The sequence below is a fragment of the Amborella trichopoda genome, chromosome 12 (genome assembly GCF_054954075.1).
Source record: "Amborella trichopoda isolate Santa Cruz 75 chromosome 12, AtrichopodaSantaCruz75HAP2 v2.0, whole genome shotgun sequence".
Classification (NCBI taxonomy): Eukaryota; Viridiplantae; Streptophyta; class Magnoliopsida; order Amborellales; family Amborellaceae; genus Amborella; species Amborella trichopoda.
Genome location: NC_142347.1, coordinates 47,966,744 through 47,985,606, shown reverse-complemented (window position 1 = coordinate 47,985,606; position 18,863 = coordinate 47,966,744). Strand labels below are relative to the sequence as shown.

General features: G+C 35.2%; 1 protein-coding gene across 39 annotated transcripts in view; it reads right to left on the bottom strand.

Moving 5' to 3' along the window:
• LOC18435602 (protein OSB3, chloroplastic/mitochondrial) overlaps nucleotides 1–13,722 on the bottom strand; it is a 32,882-nt gene extending 19,160 nt beyond the window's left edge. For 33 of the 39 annotated variants that reach the window (XR_016045404.1, XR_016045399.1, XR_016045398.1 and 30 more), the window contains exons 1-12: nucleotides 13,219–13,722; nucleotides 12,526–12,664; nucleotides 11,831–11,930; nucleotides 11,507–11,595; nucleotides 11,261–11,387; nucleotides 9,028–9,122; nucleotides 8,801–8,942; nucleotides 8,516–8,638; nucleotides 8,116–8,210; nucleotides 7,880–8,006; nucleotides 763–824; nucleotides 523–649 (exon numbers count right to left, since the gene is read on the bottom strand). Coding sequence is in view for 10 of the 39 variants with exons in the window: in XM_088852990.1 (XP_088709116.1) it covers nucleotides 523–649; nucleotides 763–824; nucleotides 7,880–8,006; nucleotides 8,116–8,210; nucleotides 8,516–8,638; nucleotides 8,801–8,942; nucleotides 9,028–9,122; nucleotides 11,261–11,387; nucleotides 11,507–11,595; nucleotides 11,831–11,930; nucleotides 12,526–12,664; nucleotides 13,219–13,631 (1,639 nt within the window). In the remaining 29 variants the exon portion in view is untranslated. The remainder of the gene's footprint in view (nucleotides 1–522; nucleotides 650–762; nucleotides 825–7,879; nucleotides 8,007–8,115; nucleotides 8,211–8,515; nucleotides 8,639–8,800; nucleotides 8,943–9,027; nucleotides 9,123–11,260; nucleotides 11,388–11,506; nucleotides 11,596–11,830; nucleotides 11,931–12,525; nucleotides 12,665–13,218) is intronic. The other 6 variants (XM_088852991.1, XM_088852994.1, XM_011625557.3 and 3 more) reach the window with 2 other exon arrangements.
• Nucleotides 13,723–18,863: the final 5,141 nt, after the last annotated feature.

The following is an 18,863-nucleotide window of genomic DNA, read 5'->3' as shown; positions in this document are numbered from 1 at the left end:
ATTGTTGTATAATTGATCTCCAAATGAGACACTTATCACATGATGGTTGGTCCAAATGAGAATGACATGTCATACTATTATTCACCACGTGTATAAAGCAATATGACTTGGTTAACTTAAGAGAGAAGGAATATCAACACATATGAGAAAGAAATCACTAATTTAAAGGGCACACACCATTTATGACTCAATCTCACTCCTAAATTAACCAAATATCACATGGATAACCTAGACATTGTGCTATGCTGTTAAACAGAAATTAAGGGCTTGGATTGGCTAAGGCTAATGATAATCAAGTCTAATCCCTTAATCTATGATAGATAAATAAGCATGAATGGCTTGGATTAAAGCCTCTCTCCCCTTGACTCATTTCATTGATTTCCTTAAGACCTTACTTTGAACACATGAAACAACTAAATCATGTGCTTTGAATCCAAGTTGACAGGACATAATAAATCTCAAAAAAATCATCATGCTATATGAGCTACAGACAGAAGTAGGCATAACAATTCATGTTCTTACCTTTATTTTGCCTCTGATCAATTTCTAATGTTTTCAATTTTGACAAAACCCACTCAGGTTTTATACCATCAAGCCATAGTGCTTCACCCGTTTCTTTATGTTTAAAATCTGGGTGTGTCGGCTGAGTCTGCATTAAAGCATATTAAAAAATTACAGGCAAACAAGAAATGAATCAAAATAACTAGTTATAAAAGAGGTGTTATCTAGATGTGTCATAGTAAAAATTAATATTCTATTTACCTTAACCTTCCGATTATCGCACCACTTACTGGGATCAGCAAAAAGATCTTCCCAAAGATGCCCTGCAGAAGGTCCAGCTAGATGTCATACAGTAATGCCATGAAAATTAAGGGTTGCACTAGCTAGTCTTGAAAGTCCTGAATTTTCACACTACAGACATAAGCCAACCAATGTGTTTGTTTTGTGATGCAAATCTGAAATAGCCATAGAAGTGTTCTATGTGATAAATATGTGCCAAACAATCAATCTTGTGCTCAATATCAAAGTCGAGAGGATATAACTTCCAAAAAAAGATCATCCTCACAAGGTAGTAGTAAAATACGAAAAGAAATAGGCATGCATATATATGAGTTCTAACCTTCACTTTGACCCTGATAAATGACTCTCATATTGATTTTTTAAAGTGTATAATATCGGCAAAAAGCCACTCTGGTTAAGGCCATCAAGCCATAACGCTTCGCCAGTTTCTTTGGGTTTAAAATCAGGGAACCTCGTACTAACCTACATAACACGCATATCAAACACGGGCCGAGTGAAAATCAAGGTGACAATTTGAGTTATATCATTGTGTGGGAACGAAGATTACCAATCGCATTACCTCACCATCCTCTCATCCCACCACTTGTCAGGATAAGAAAAAAGATCTTTCCAAAGATCCGTCACAAAATTATCCCTAGTCCCTGTTGCAAAAGGTCTTGCAAAATACCTTTGAATACTGCCATGAATAAAAAGAAGATGCTAACAGATCTCATGTATCCCCTGTTTCGTTTTCTTTTATTTATTTTTTTCTTTTAATAATTATGGATTCCCACAAGGTACCATTCATCAGAAGTTCCATTCTCAACATAAAATCTCGTAGATTTTCATTGTCATTTCAGTACTCTTATGTTACACAGGGTCTTTCGGTCAGTCATTTACAAATTTGTTTTCTCTCTCTTTGTTTTAGTTAATGTCACTAGGCAAAGGTTTTTATGTACTCTTCCATTGCATGTTGAGAACTTTTCTAAGTTAAAATTTTTTTGAGACGAAGTAACTCACAAATCCAAATAGTCTTAGAATTCACGCCATATGAATATTGGTGTAAACCAGCGTAGGAAAAATGGGCGGTTAGAGGTTAATCGGAACCAGCCACTGGTTGGTTCCAATTTCTGCCGGTTTTGGTGAACCAGCCAGGTCTTTTAAAAAAATCCAAATAAAATTATATAAAACCCCAAAAGATAAGGGAATTTGATTGCAATGAATTTTTTAATGTTTTTCATCTTTTGGCCAAAGATTAGAAATTTTTTTGGCCATTAATACTTATTTTTGCATTTTCCCATCTTTTTTTTTTTAATTTAAAAAATACCCCTATGCAAAATCAATTCTTTAAAATTCATTTTCCCATCTTCATTTGGATGTGTTTTGTTTTATCATGCTTTAAATATATTTTTCATATTTTATTATATTGTTTTTTGTATTTTTGTATTTTTTTAACACTTTTTTGACCGCTGGGAGTTGCCCAACTAGGCCGGTGGAACCACTTCCGGCCCCATGACTGGTTAACCATTCCAGATGGATTATTCAAAAATACCCCTGGGCAAAATCAATTCTTTAAAATTCATTTTTTTTATTAATTTTAAACTTCATTTGGATGTGTTTTGTTTTATCATGCTTTAAATATATTTTTCATATTTTATTATATTGTTTCTTGTATTTTTGTATTTTTTTAACACTTTTTTTACCGCTGGGAGTTGCCCAACTAGGCCAGTGGAACCACTTCCGGCCCCATGACTGGTTAACCGTTCCAGATTGATTTTTCCTACACTGGTGTAAACCATGTGGTATGTCACACTAGTCGAGGTAAGACAGAAAATTGCCGGATTACTTTACACTACAAAATAGTATTATAACAGAGCACCACCTTCAGTGAAAATCCATGGGCCGACAGTATATACAGACTTTGAGTCATACTGTACTTAGGAGAAGCTCTACTTGTTAGTTTATGATTTAGTTTCCTTTTTTCTAATTAGTGTCACGTGGGTATGTTTAGTCATGTTTTGCCTGTTTGCCTGTTGAGACTTGAGAACAATTGTATACGTCAAAACTCAAAAGAGCCTTTGCGTTGGGTGTCCAATATTGCAAGTGATCCCACATGAGGGCTTTGTTTGGAGCAGCCATTCAACCAAAAGTCAAAAACTCTTGGCATGGCTGGGATGTCCCAAAGAGACATGCCAGACGATTAATTACCAGATTAATTTCCCCCAAATCACTATGTATGTAGTTTGAGTGAAAGCAAATTCTGAGAAAGAGAAACCCCAATTTCCCATATAGAGATGGGGTGTCATTACAAAAGAACAAATTGTTTGACAACATCATCGACCCTACAAACATGACCTACATAGTTGAAAAAAATGCTCATTCAGTCCTTACATGCATATATACAAGTGCACATGAGATCCCTGGAATGCATGGAAAATGTCAAATGGGTGCTATAACCACATGACATTCTTGAAGAGCATAGATTAAATCACCAAAAATTGATGTTGACATCACTTGAACATGTCCATAGCCTGCTTTATGCAAACATCACAAGATTGGAACCAAGGTTTCAAAAAACAGTCTGCCTAGTTGCTAGGCGCCCAAGACCCCTCAGACCGCACGCCTAGACTTGGGTACCCAGGGACGTGGGCTTTTTACGAATTTTAAAGTCGCCCAAAAGGACAAATGGGGTAATTTTGACACCCAAAAAGGTATAAATATGTTATGGGGGTTATTTTCAACCCCTCAAATTTAAAAAAACACATACATAAGTCCTCAATCTCTTAGCTATACCTATTTTGAGAATCGAAAGTATTTTTTTTGGTTTGAAGCTTCCTAGACTTTTATTTTCTCATTGGAATTGTTTTTAAGATGCTATTGGAGGCATTAGAAGACTTTTGAGGTGAATAGTAGCTCGATTGAGGTAACAAATATTGAGGAGCAAAGACTGGGCAAAAAATATCAATTTTTTATCTTTATTTGAGTCTCATTTTCCGAATTTGATATATCCTCCTCGAGGTCTACCAAGTGTGGAGATCTGGGATGGAAGTATTGTGTTAACCCGCATAAGAATAACAAAAATAAAATTATGTGCAGTTTTTTGGACATATTTCTAATGCTGGCATAAATAGATTCAAGAAACATCTTGCTGGTATTAGAGGCGATGTTGCCCGTGTAAGAAAGTCCCAACGTTTGTAAAGAAAGAAATTTTTGACTATATTGAAGCTCAAAAAATAAAAAAATATCAAAAGGAAAAGATATAGCAAAATTGAGGTCAGGGGTCCATATTTTTTAGGATGATGTTGACATTGATAAGGATGAAGAAGGGGAAGACGAGGTCGGCCTGATTGCTACTCAGAGCGCTAAGAGTAAGAGGGGTTTTGGGTTTAAGAGGCATCATATGAAAGGGCCTATTGATAGTTTTTTTACACCTAGCCCCGAGACAGTAATTGAGAAAGAGAAGGGAAAGAGGAAAAAACAAAGAACACTTGAAAATAGATTTAAGAAGGAAAACAGAGGCCGGGTGGTTCAATATATTGCTCGATGGTTTTAACATGCAAGTATTTCTTTTAATACCGCTCACTTGAATATCTTCCATACAATGTTGAAAGCAATTAGGTAATTTGGGCCTGGTTCAAAAGGCCCAACTCCAGATTAGATTGGCGAGCCACTATTGAATAAAGAAGTAGAGTATACTAGGGAATATCTCAAGACCCATAAGGATGGCTGGGCTAAATTTGGGGTTTCTTTAATGACCGATCTGTGAAGTGATAGGAGTACCAAGAATTTGTTGGCAAATTGTCCCTTGGGTACAGTCTTTTTGCGATCCATTGATGTTTCTGATGATATTTATGATGCTAATGACATACTTTCTTTCATTAATAAAGGCATTGAGGAGGTTGGGGAGGAGCATGTAATTCAAGCGGTTACAGATAATGATGCTCCTAATATAGCTGCAAGCCATTTGCTTCGACAGAAGGCCTTACATATTTTAGACTACTTGCGCTGCACATTGCATAGATCTTATGGTCACAATCATTAGTGATATGACTACCATTAAAGGAGTTTTTTTAAAGGCTAAGAAGGTTACAATCTTCATATACAGTCACACACTTACCCTTGGCATGATGCCAAGTTTATTAAGAAGAGGGAGCTAATGAGGCCCAGGGTCACTAGATTTGCCACTGCCTACCTTAGTCTACAGAGCATGTATAGAAGGAGGATCCCATTGAGGACTATGTTTGCTTCAAAGGATTGGAGTCGATGTAGGTAGTCTAGAGATGCCAAGGGAAAGAAGGCAAGGGATATTGTTCTTTCTAAGTATTTTTGGCATGGGGTAAAACATGTGATACTACTATTTCCACCCTTGGTGAAGGTCTTGCACTTGGTTGATGCAGACAAGCCCTCTATGGGCTTTATAGATGATGCAATTGCAAGAGCTAAGAAGGAGATCACAGAGAATTTGGGCAATGATGAGGCCAAGTACAGCCCAATTTGGGAGATTATAGATGCCAAGTGGGATAGGCAGCTCCATAGACCATTGAATGCAACAGGGTACTACTTAAACCCCAAATTCTTTTATGTTGATGTTGATATTGAGGCAAAAGATACAATTATGGATGGTTTTAATGAGTGACTTGAGAGATTAGTTCCAGATCCACATATCCAAGATAAGATATCAACTAAAAAACTTATTCCGTACAAGCGTGCTTTGATGTCATTCGGCACAGATATGGCAATAAGACAGAGAAACAAAGATGAACTAGGTAATAATAATATATTTTGTACTTTTTGTTTGATAATTTTCCTTCAAGTTCTTAAAATTATGTATGATCATGTTAAATACCTAAATTAATTATAATAGTTGCCCACATATTGCAGCCCAATGGTGGAGACAACATGGGACTAGCGCTCCACACCTCTAGAAACTAGCTATTCGGATCTCGAGTTTGACAACTACCTTTTCTGGTTGTGAGCGCAATTGGAGTTTGTTTCGTTTTTCTTGTTTATAAGTTCATTTTTCTAATGTAGATTCATAGAAGATCATAGTAGTCTAGTACTGATGCATTTTTCTTATAGGTGTAATTTTTGTTAGAGAGAATCAGAGGCTCAAGGATAAGTTTAACCAGGAAAAGAAGGATCTCATCGCTTCGAAAGATATGGAGAATGCTTCAAATTAGCTAGATGGAGACCCTAGTAATGAGGTCTTCTCCAAGGAGGGATTGACCTGGGAAATGGTTGAGGAGGCTTCCAAACGAGCTTTTGATCGTAGAAGGGCCACTCGAGCAACGAAAGTTGCTTGTACTTCACACCCACAAAGGGAGATAGAGGAGGAGGCAGATTCAGAAGAAACTATGGAAGAAGAGCAATATGTTGAAGAGGGTAATGATTCTGATGATGAAGGCCTCGATTCTGATGCAGATGCAAGCGATTCTTATTCTTATTAATGTCCTCTCTCTTTTTTGTAGTATCTTTATTGCACTGTCTTGGTTAAGACTATAGACATTTGGATGCTAGACAGACTTTTTACCTTTTTGGACTATTTTGTTGTGTGGCTTTATACTTTTGTTTGTTGAAGAGTTGGAGACTCGGAGTCCATGTTTTCATGGAATATGGAGAATTGGAGAGTTGGAAACTATCAGACTATTACTATTACATTGCCTATTAGACACTTTTAAATGTTTTGTTTGGTTTGACTTTTAAAATTTTGAATAAGTTCATTCTCAACATGTGACATGTCATATGGTTGTTTATGAAAAAGTATGTTACAATATTTTCAAATATAATAAATTACAAAATTGACAAAAATATATGCATATATGTGTGTTCCAAACGCACATATATGTATATATTTAAAGAATTTGTACTACAGAGCGCTTGAGGTTCTAGGCGTTGGCCGCCAGGACGGCCGCCTAGTGTTTATTGAAACCTTGATTGGAACCTCATATTCATAAATGAGAATTGGATTCCTCTCATATTTTTTATTGTTTATATGTCTCCCAATGTAACCACAGTATTGATCCAAATTGCATAGAAACATCCTAAAGTGAGCCTCCCACAAGCAAATAAAACACCCTATCATCGTGTGATTCCAAGCTTGTAGGTACCTAATTTCTCTTCAATATTTTTTTTGAACATCCAAACCTTTTGAAATCAGTAAAATAAACTCAATTGTCATTTTTGGAGATTTTTCTGAATTTTTTATAATTTTTCTAGGGCCTAAAATGGGCAAGGAAAAGTGTTGGGTATAATACCAAAAAGGACATCAAAGGGGCTTTGACTCACATAGGGCCTAAGTGCCCTATAGGCCCCAATGTATCCAAGTAGGGCCCCACATAGGCACACTAGGGCCCCAATCAGATGACATCAGCATAATGTCATCTGTGTAGGCCCACCTGTTTGTGGCCTTGCTTGTTTAAGAGGCATATCTTTGATATGTATAAAGTATTTTAAGGGGGGACCACTTTGTACATGTGAATCCTATCACTTGTCCTAGAAGGAGTATGCCTTGAAGTTGAATCAAAGACGTAGGATTGTTGTATAATTTATCTCCAAGTGGGACACTTGTCACATGATGGTTGGTCCAAATGAGAAGACACATGTCATACTATTATTCACCACATGTATAAAGCCATATCACTTGGTTAACTTAGGAGAGAGAAGGAATCTCCACACATGAGAAATAAATTATTAATTTGAAGGAATCTCCACACCCCCAGTTTATGACTCAATTTCTCTCCTAAATTAACCAAATATCACATGGATAACCTTGGTTATTATTTTGCCTAAATTAAGGATCAATTAACCTAGACATTATGCTATGTTGTTAAAGAGAAACTAAGGGCTTGGATTGGCTAAGGATAATGGTAATCAAGTCTTATCCCTTATTCTGTGATAGCTAAATAAGGAAGAATGGCTTGGATTGAAGCCTCCCTCCCCTTGACTCATTTCATTAATTTCCTGAAGCCCTAACTTTGAACACAGAAAGAACTAAATCATGTGCTTTGAATCAAAGTTGACAGGACATAACAGATCTCAAATAAATCATCACGCTACATGAGCTACAAACAGAAGTAGGCATAACAATTCATGTTCTTACCTTTATCTTGCCTCTGATCAATTTCTAATGTTTTCAATTTTGACAAAACCCACTCAGCTTTTGGACCATCAAGCCATAGTGCTTCACCCGTTTCTTTATGTTTAAAATCTGGGTGTGTCGGCTGAGTCTGCACTAAAAGCATATTAAACAATAACAGGCAAACAAGAAATGAATCAAAATAACTAGTTATAAAAGAGGTGTTATCTAGACGTGTCATAGTAAAAATTAATATTTACCTTAACCTTTCGATTATCGCACCACTTACTGGGATCCGCAAAAAGATCTTCCCAACGATGCCCAATATCAGCCCTTATCTTCTCTATCTTCTGCCCTGCAGAAGGTCCAGCGAGATGTCATTCAGTAATGGCATGAACATTAAGGATTGCACTAGCTAGTCTGAAAGTCCTTAATTTTCAAATCCTTAATTTTCAAACTACAGACATAAGTCAATCAATGTGTTTGTTTTGTGTTGCAAAACTGAAATAGCCATAGCAGTGTTCTTCTTGATAAATATGCGCCAAACAATCAATCTTATGCACAATATCAAAGTCGAGAGGATAACTTCCAATAAAAGATCATCCTCACAGGTAGTAGTAAAATACAAAAAGAAATAGGCATGTATATATAAGTTCTAACCTTCACTTTGCCCCTGATCAACGACTCTCTTATCGATTTTTAAAGTTTCCAATATCGGCAAAAGCCCCTCTGGTTTAAGGCTATCAAGCCATAATGCTTCACCAGATTCTTTATGATGCAAAACTGAAATAGCCATAGAAGTGTTCTTCTTGATAAATATGTACCAAACAATTAATCTTGCGCACACTATCAAAGTCGACAGGATATGACTTCCAATAAAAGATCATCCTCACAAGGTAGCAGTAAAATATGAAAAGAAATAGGCAAGTATAAATAAGTTCTAACCTTCACTTTGCCCCTGATCAATGACTCTCGTATTGATTTTTAAAGTTTCCAATATTGGCAAAAGCCACTCTGGTTTAAGGCCATCAAGCCATAATGCTTCACCAGTTTCTTTATGTTTAAAATCAGGGTACCTCGAACTAACCTATATAACACGCATATCAAACACGGGCCGACAGAAAATCAAGGTGACAATTTGAGTTATATCATTGTGTGAGAACAAAGATTACCAAATGCATTGCCTTCACCATCCTCTCATCCCACCATTTGTCAGGATTAGAAAAAAGATCTTTCCAAAGATCCGCCACAAAATTATCCCTAGTCCCTGTTGCAAAATGTCTTGTAAAATACCTTTTAATAATGTCATGAATAAAAAGAAGATGCTAATGGATCTCCTGAATCCTCTGTTTCATTTTCTTTTGCTTTTATTTATTTTGACAATCATGGATTCCCAATTTCTAACACTTCAAGGTATCATTCATCAGAAGTTCCATTTTGAACATAAAATCTTATAGGTTTTCATTGTCATTTCAGTACTTGTATGTTACACAGGGTATTTTGGTCGGTCATTTACAAATTTGTATTCTCTGTCTTTGTTTTAGTTAATGTCACTAGGCATAGGTTTTTATGAACTCTTCCATTGCATATTGAGAACTTTACCGAGTTAAAAAGTCTCTGAGACGAAGTAACTCACAAATCCAAATAGTCTTAGACTTCATGCCATATGAATACCGGTGTAAACCATGTGGTAGGTCACACCAGCCAAGGTAGTGTGAACTAGACACAAAATTGCCCAATTTCTCCACGCTGTAAAATAGAACTATATCAGAACCCCACCTTCAATGAAAATCCCCATGCTGACAGTATATATCGACTTTGAGACATACTGCACTTAGGAGAAGCTCTAATTGTTAGTTTATAATTTAGTTTCCTTTTTCTAATTAGTGTCATGTCGCCCGTTAGAGACTTGAGAACAGTTGTATAAGTCAAAAGTGATCCCACATGAGGGCTTTGTTGGAGCAGCTATTCAGCCAAAAGTCAGAAACTCCTGGCATGCTGGGATGTTCCAAAAGAGACATGCCAGACAATTAATACGAGGTTACTTTTCCCCAAATAACTATGTATGTAGTTTGAGTGAAAGCAAATTCTGAGGAAGAGAAACCCCAATTTCCCGTATAGAGATAGGGTGTCACTACAAAAGAAACGGATTGTTTGATGGCATCATCAACCTTCAAACATGACCTACATAGTTAAAAAAACATAGTGCTCATTTAGGCCTTACATACATATATACACGTGCACAAGGGATTCCTGGGATGTATGGAAAATGTCAAATGGGTGTGACCACATCAAATTATTGAAAGCATAGATTGAATCACCGAAATTTGACGTTGACATCACTTGAACATGTCCATAGACTGTCTTATGCAAACATCACAAGATCAGAACCTCCATATTCATAAATGAGAATTGGATTTTTCTCATATTTTTTTATTGATTAAATGTCTCCCAAGTTAACCACAGTATTGATCCAAATTGCATACCAAATTATCGAAGAGCATAGATTGAATCGCCAAAATTTGATGTTGGCATCACTTGAACATGTCTATAGACTGTCTTATGCAAACATCAGAAGATCAGAACCTCCATATTCATAAATGAGAATTGGATTTTTCTCATATTTTTTTATTGATTAAATGTCTCCCAAGTTAACCACAGTATTGATCCAAATTGCATATCAAATTATCGAAGAGCATAGATTGAATAGCCAAAATTTGACATTGACATCACTTGAACATGTCCATAGACTGTCTTATGCAAACATCACAAAATCAGAACCTCCATATTCATAAATGAGAATTGGATTTTTCTCATATTTTTTTATTGTTTAAATGTCTCCCAAGTTAACCACAGTATTGATCTAAATTTCATATAGGCATAATAAAGTGAGCCTCCCACAAGCAAATAAAACCCCCAATCCCATGTAGCCCAAAAATAGCACAAGAGAAGGTTCTACAAGCTCAGATCTTATAGAGCTAAGGTACTAGATTGCATTTCAGGATTGTAAAACAAAACTTTCCCTTTATAACATTATAAACCTAAAGCAGGACTTTTTTTTTATGGGTATAACAAACATAAGTGAGGGATGAGAACTTCAGCATGTCACTCAGCTGACATCACACAAAGCATAACACAAATTTACAATAATGAACCATAAAAAATCAAAATGAAACCTAAGCAACGAATGTGAAAATAATAGAGGTTAGTAGAAAAGTCTATGCACAATGGCATCGAACAAGAATTTCAACGGAAAGCAACCTCCAAGTTAATATAACAAAACAAAATGGGTAACATAGCACAAAGTCATTATTATAATATAAAGTTTAGCACCATCAGGGCTCATATTCACCCCTCAAGTAACATTTAATGCTCAAATTAAAAACTAGGAGTTTAATTGCATACCATTAGCGAACTTTGCACAAAACTCCGGAGATTCCAATGCTGACAAAACCGAATCTGGTGTATGTTTATCCAACCAAAGAGCTTCTTTAGAATTCTTGTTTCTAAAATCAGGGTATCTGGGATTTCTCTAAACATAAAAAGATACAAAGAATAAATAAAAGCCAAGTCTGTAAATCAACATAGAAAACAAAAGGAGAAAAAAAAAAAAAACCATCCTCAGAGACCAAAGTGTTCCTGCCAACTAACCTTATCAAATCTATTATCATACCAATTGTAGGGTTTGGCAAAAAGTTCTTTCCATAGACCCTCTACAGCAACAGCTTTCTGAACCTTATCTGTAAACAGAGACATGATTAAGACCTAAATCTACTGTAAATGAGTTCAAGGTATTAGATATCACTGAAAAGGGGAATGCTCCATAAGAAGGAAACTGTTCATCAGAAGGTTCTTGTGATTAGAATTTTCCTTTACTGATACGCAACAAGGGTATAAATATGGGGCAAACAAGGTTTCCTGACAGATTTCCTAAACGATTAACCAAGCTTACAAGATAAAGATCATCAAATTTACCAAAATCCTCTGAATTCTCTTCTGTCTGCTTGGGTGAAGGAGTTATTTTCTTTGACCAAGAAAGCTCTTCCTGAACATAACTTATGCTATGGACCATCACCTGACATGTGCATACATTAAGGGGGTGAATACAAGATACACATTAATGGACTAGAACAGAGTCCAAGCAAAAAATTTTTTCACTAACAAAGAGGGTCCAACAAAGCAGCAGATCGCCAAAAAGATTTTAGTATATTTATCCATGGATTCACAAAGACAGCCCAAGCCTAACAACCTGCAGACTACCTAAATCTGATTTCCAAAGGCTTCAATTCTCAACACGCACTCCCTAGTTATTTCCAAGTAATACCAAGGTGCTAATGCACATTAAGTGGAGAAATGCACATAGCATAGGATCAAAATATTTTACATAGCAAGAATTCTGAGCGAGGAATTGCAATAGAAAGTTTCCTGGTGACTGAAAATCTTAATGACCTTTGTCAAATCAGATAAATCTCAATGAGATTTCCTGGTTACTGAAAAATCTCAATAATATCGTGCACAACAAGAATTTTGAACCAATGGGTACACCAAAAAGTTTACATGAACTGAAAATCTCAATAACCTTTACACGTTATCCCAATAAGCGTTCCACCATAGACGCAATAAACTCTCAGAAAGGAATCACAAGGACTCGGTTGCCTTAGTAATCATACCTGGATACCAGCCTGACCATTTACATCTGTAAATTGTGGTGACTCTGCACTGAGTTGTCCCAACACATAAATAAGGTCATTTTCCTTCAGATGGCATGCAGCTATGCCAGCCATGTCACCTTCAAAGATAATAGGAATCCTGAATGTGATGAAAGAATCATGTAAATGCAAAATGACATAATCAAATATATATTCTTCTTTGTTCCAAATAACAATACAATTAAATAAGACCAATGCGACTAACGCGTTAGCTATCCATTGGTTATCGGTTAGCAATTTCCTCAGTAACCAGGCTCGTATTTGCAATTTTGAATCAAATTCACATCCAAATTTCATTGATTTTGGCCAAATTCAGCGGACCGTAAGTGAAAATTTGGAGTGATTTGGTGAACTTTAGCTGAAAACTTGAACTGAAAACATCCAAGAAAAAGTCTCCTACCAAAATCCCATGATTTAGGCCTTTTTGCCACTAGTGGGTCGCTAAATTTCAGTTCACAATATGTCATGCAAAGGCTAAAAGGGCAAAACCAATACCAAAACCAAAAGTCAAAGACAGTTTCCATAGCAAAATAATCAAAGAACTGAAGAATAGTAACATGTAAAAAATTAATAAGAACACATTTTCATCCATGATCATAACATTACATGAATGCACACCACCCAGTAAGAGAAAATGAAGAACCAAAAACAAACCATAGATGAGGAAAATCTAGGGTTTTTTGCTGAACAAGAACCGTGAAAGCCCATGTCCTCCCATCCTCCAACGTTTCAATCTGCACGGGCCCAGAGATTTTCCCAATCAAATGAACCAAGTTCGCCACTTTTGCCTGGTAAGGTATCTCTGTAGGCCTTGGCCACTCTCTCTTCTCTAACTCTCCCCCCAAATCCGAACCACTAAGTCCTACTATCTCATAACCATGGCCAGAAAACGAGGACTCGAGCTCTTGAGGACTCTTCTTCGCTTTTGAGTAACCAGGAGACTGTATATTCAGGAGACGAGGATGAAGAATAAACCACTTCTCAGAAGAATAAGAAGAAAGGGAGGACGAAGAAGAGTGAGAAAGCCATTGAGAAATCGCTGTGAAGCCTCTTCGTGTTAAATTCATGGCTCGAAAAGAGAGAGAGAGAGAGAGAGGGAGAGGGAGAGAGAGCGCGCGCTCTGTTTTTTTAAAAAATTATTGATCGGGTTCAGGCTCCTTTAGGGCATCACTGGTTCTGTCCGAAATATAGGCGTGTGAACGAAATTTTGACGTAATTTCGGATCTCGGAGAGGACGGCGGCATTATTTATGAGGAAATACTGAAATGGAGGGAATATTAGGTTTTTCATGTTTTGGAAATTTGTATGCTTCCGGTGGGAGGATACTGTACGTGAACTCCCCCGGCCAAAAGAGCTACTTGGGAGGATTTTCCAAACATGAAATTTTGGTTTCCACCTAATAATCACTATTAGGTGATTATTTTCAGAAAATGAAAAGTGAAATTCTGAGTTCTTCGACACTTAGATCATGCCCCTCAAGATGGGAAAGCCCATATTCGATTTTGGGATGATAAATTTTTTTTGGAGAGTATGAGATTTGAATTTTGTATATTTAAACTTGGTCCCAGGTTCAAAAATTACATCCCCAAAACTTTCGGTCCTGAATATACTCCATGTAGGTTTATCTTAGGGAGCAAATGGACAGTATGCTCATGCAGGAGCAAATTCTCTTTTGGCTTATGTAAATATATCTTATATTTTAGTGAAGTTAAAAATATCGTCAACATTTCATATTTATGTTGATATCTCAACTTTTTTAATTTTAAATTTTTCTATAAATTGGAAAATGGAAATAAAAATACTAATCCCTTTTTTATTTTATAATTCAAAACTAATCTTTTTTTATATATAATTTATGCCGGTGCATTTTTTTTTTCTTTAAAAAATAACCCAATCCGGTTATGCAATTTGCATAGAAGACTTTTTCTTTCAAAACTCAATCTGCCATTTAAAGTAGTGTATGCTATTTATATTTGTTGTATTTTTTTCCAAAAGCCGGTGCGATACTTGAAGTATCAGACTGTTGAAAAGGATGAAAAATATAAAATCATACTAAAAGTACTACCCCAAATATTTGTTTTTTTTTTTCAAAAGCTAAACGGTCTCGAATGATAAAAAAAAGTATTGTCGATAACTTAAAAGTACCGTACCAACCTCAGGCCAAATGGTTGGTAAAGGTCGGTTTGGTACTAAAAGCGCATGATAATAATATAGAGGCGGTCTGATAGTTCATGTGCCAGATCAAGTTTTTAAATAAAATGTCTCATATGTTGTCCAGTACTTCAAGCACTGGGTGTTATTTTGTGAAAAAGAAAAAAAAACTTAAAAAAAATGACCCATGTATAAAATGTGAAAAAAAAAAAAAGGCATTTCTTTTTAATTATGAAAAAAATAAATGGCTTTATACATTAATTTCCCACCAGATTAAGCTCAAGTTTTATGTGTCTATAATTCTCGCCGTAATATACTATAAAATATAAAATAACAAATTTAAATAAATAAATATGGCAAAATTTACTCAAGTCCCACAATTTTGTGCAAACATATTTGGTAATTTTAATTATTTTTATAATGTTTACATATACATGAAGGTGAGAAGCATAAATAATCAAAAGATAAAATTAAAATACTAGATGTGCTCTTAAAAATGAACATGAACATAAAATATAAAATTTCTTAAAATTTTGAAAATATAGGGGATATTTACATAAATTTCCTTTTTTTTTTTCGATGTCTTGAGTGAAACAAAATTCGCAACCACTTGAGGGTAAATACTAGGTTTACAACACAATGACAAGTGCTAAATACTCGAGGGAAACATTATACTACCGTGTGTCAAATTTTCATTTAAAAAATTGTCATCTCCCTAACCTTTTTTTTATTTTTCTTTTCATGCAACGTGTCTTTTTAGTCATAACTATAATGATAAGATCGGACCAGTTGGATTACATTGTGGTGCAGTCATATGTCCAGTATAAGTAAAAAACGGATTTAGTCTAAAACAAATTAAAATAAAATATTTGATCAGTATTAGCCGGTTGAATCATCCAGTGTGGACCGCTAAATTAAGTCGAGGGAAAATTTATTGTAGGAAAGCAATACAAAAGAATCCACAGAGCTAAACAAATGAAGATGATACTCAATCAAAGAACCCGTACATGTCATATTGAACTATCCTGATCAGGGGTGCACAACCAGTATTACCGGGACCAGATCATCTTAAGACAATTATCAATCCAGATCAAGCAATTTTAATTAGAATAAATGATTTTTAAAAATATTGAAATGAACAATATGGTTCAACATGGCACCAAAACAAAGAAGAAGCTAAGGACGAAAAGAAATTGGCTATGGTGCACCTTTGATGAAATACTCACAAAGATTGGTTGGATAAAATGGGTGTAACATATCAATGAAAGAATTGGAGACATGATGGCAGAGGAATAGAATCACTAGATTGTTAATCACTACATAACTAAATTCTTGATTTAGATTTTTGGGTTAAGAATTTTGACATTAAGTCATGTACTTACAATGGAACAATATGGTCTATAGATTTTATAATCTTTAACCCAATGTAAATACCATTGACCATTAATGCAACTAATCGAATTCCCGTGCATACTCCGCTAACTTAGCACAAATTTATCAAGACACCTCATATTTTAACTATTTAACATTTTACCCGATCATGTGCATTGTGATATGTATTTCAAAATTAATTCAAAATAAATAGATAAAATATTATACATTAGGGAGAATTTAAGTGTGACTCTAGTAAACAATAAGATAAGAGAAGTAGACTTAGATGGACTGGCCATTTACATCACTGATTAAGAGGTTCAAGCTATTTCAAATAAAAGGCTAAAAAACGCACAAGGGTAAAATCCAAATAGCAATGATCACAGGTCTTGATTGGAAGTAGTGAGAATAGTTATAATGGCTTTGGTCCTCATTGAGAATATAGCTCTTGATAGAACAGAACGACAGACCATAATGTAGCCAACCCCAATAGTTAGAAAAACGATCTAAAAATAATGATGATATAAGTAGAATGTTAAATAGCTAATATTTTTTGTGCTAAATATTTCTTAAGTGGATCCCAAAAGTACAAATCCAAAAAAATCCTCCAATCTTCCAAAGTTTTTTTACCCAAAAGGGAGTAAGTCTACACTAGGGCCCAACCTTATTAGGTATCAACCGTACTTGACCTAGACTCGAATCGGGTCCAAGTGACCTGGACATGGAGCCAACTCAAGAAATTTTAAAAATATTTTTAAATAATTTAATTACATATTATATATATTTTTATACTTTATACTAGATTGGTTGGGTCAACCCCATAATAGACCCCACCTAACTGAATAGGGCCCATGCCAAACCCAAAACCCTCCCAAGCCAATAGGGCTTATGCCGAAGCCAAACCCCACCTAACCGATAAGGCCCATGCCTTGGGGTTGACCGAAACCGGGTTGATCCAACCCAATTGCCACCACTATGTACAATGTGCTCCCACAAAAGCACAAGCCACTCTACATTTAATTTAGGAAAATGGTTTGACATGTTTGCAACCCTATCAGTAAAGTAAGATCTCACCTCAAAATTCAAAATTCGCCAAATATTATAGTTCAAGCATAAAAAATTTCCAAGTCCATCATCTCATCCCTAATCATTATAATTGTGAAAACAAAAACAAAATTTCAAACCCTAAAAGTAGTATATATTGTAATACATTATGTAGACCATCCATTTTACCCTAAAAATAGTATTCAGTTTAATACATTTTCTAGACTATCCATTTTACCCTAAAAATAAATATTCATAGATTTGCAAGATCTATGCCATTTTTTTAGCTTCAAAATTTATAGTCGTATTAGAAATTGATTTTAGAGCTTTCATGAGGATTTCTAAAGCCCAACTCACTTTCCATACGACTCAAGGTGAGGCTTTACTTTGTTTTCATAAAACTTAGGCCTTACAAAACGAGGACTCCACGTGAGGCTTCGCCTTGTTTACATAAAACTTAAGCTTTACTTGATCTTTTAAGTTAAGGAGAAAAATTATATAGAGCTAAAGCTCTAAATAATCAAATTAGATCTAGAAGAGGTTGTTTTGATGTACAAATATCATCAAACATACCAAGGCATCGGATGCACAGACGTGAGAAAAAAGTAGATTTCCAGTTTTGTAAACAATACATCTTGTAACGCATTTTTTGACTGTCAATTTTCAAGATTTTCAAGTTTTCATAGATATACTCGATCTACATTATTTTTAAAACTTTAAATTTTATAATTAAAGGTAAACATATATCATAAAGCTATTACAAAAAATTCCAATAGTGAAACCACATTTTCGGATACTATTTGAAGGTGCGTTTTATTTGATTGTTTAGAGCCTCATCTATATACAAACTGCACACTTAATTTTATGTGTTTGAAGGCATTCAATCCCCCAATCAACAAGCTTCCGTAGTAATAGGTTATAATATTTTTTCCTTTTTACAAATATGGAAAAATATACAATGAGATCATTTATCTTTAATACAAAGTGATAACAATTAATCTTGACCATTAAACATGAAATTGAATGGCTGCATATATTTATTGCATTAATTGAGCTCAAAGTTCAAAAGAAATTTTCACAAACTTTATGACACATCTAAGCTATTAAATTTCACATCGAATAGTTATAAATAATTGTGATCTTTTTGTATAAATAGTCTAGTCGTATACAATCTTTTTTAACGTTAAAAGTAAAAGTGTTGCAAATTGTTAATTAAAATACGATGGAAACGAGAGAGGGAGGATGATCGAGTCATGCAACTTGTTGATTAAAATATGATGGAAACGAGAGAGGGACGATGAAAGAGTGGGTTAAAGGGGCTTAAGAGAGAGAGAGCCGTTAAAAGGGCTTCAAGGAGAGAGAGAGTCGTTAAAAGGGCTTGAAGAGAGAGAGAGATGTTACTTAAAAGAGCACACATTATTACGAGGGAGAGAGAGAGAGATGATTTTACTTGAAACGGCAGACATAATGAATAAGGAGATATTTGCTTCTAAAGTTAAAAATATCCATTGACCTTTTCTTTTTCTCCCATGGAACCTTTTTTCTAACATAGTATCCATTATTGTCCTTCCAATTTTTCTTCACCTTCTATATGCATTGTTGCCTTTTCAACGTAAAGAACCCAAGAAGGGAACAGAAAAAATAAATAAAATTTCCCTGATTGAGACCCAGACCATCTTTAACAAATTGTGACCCCAGCCGAAGTATGTGGCAACTTTTGGCCAGCAAATAAG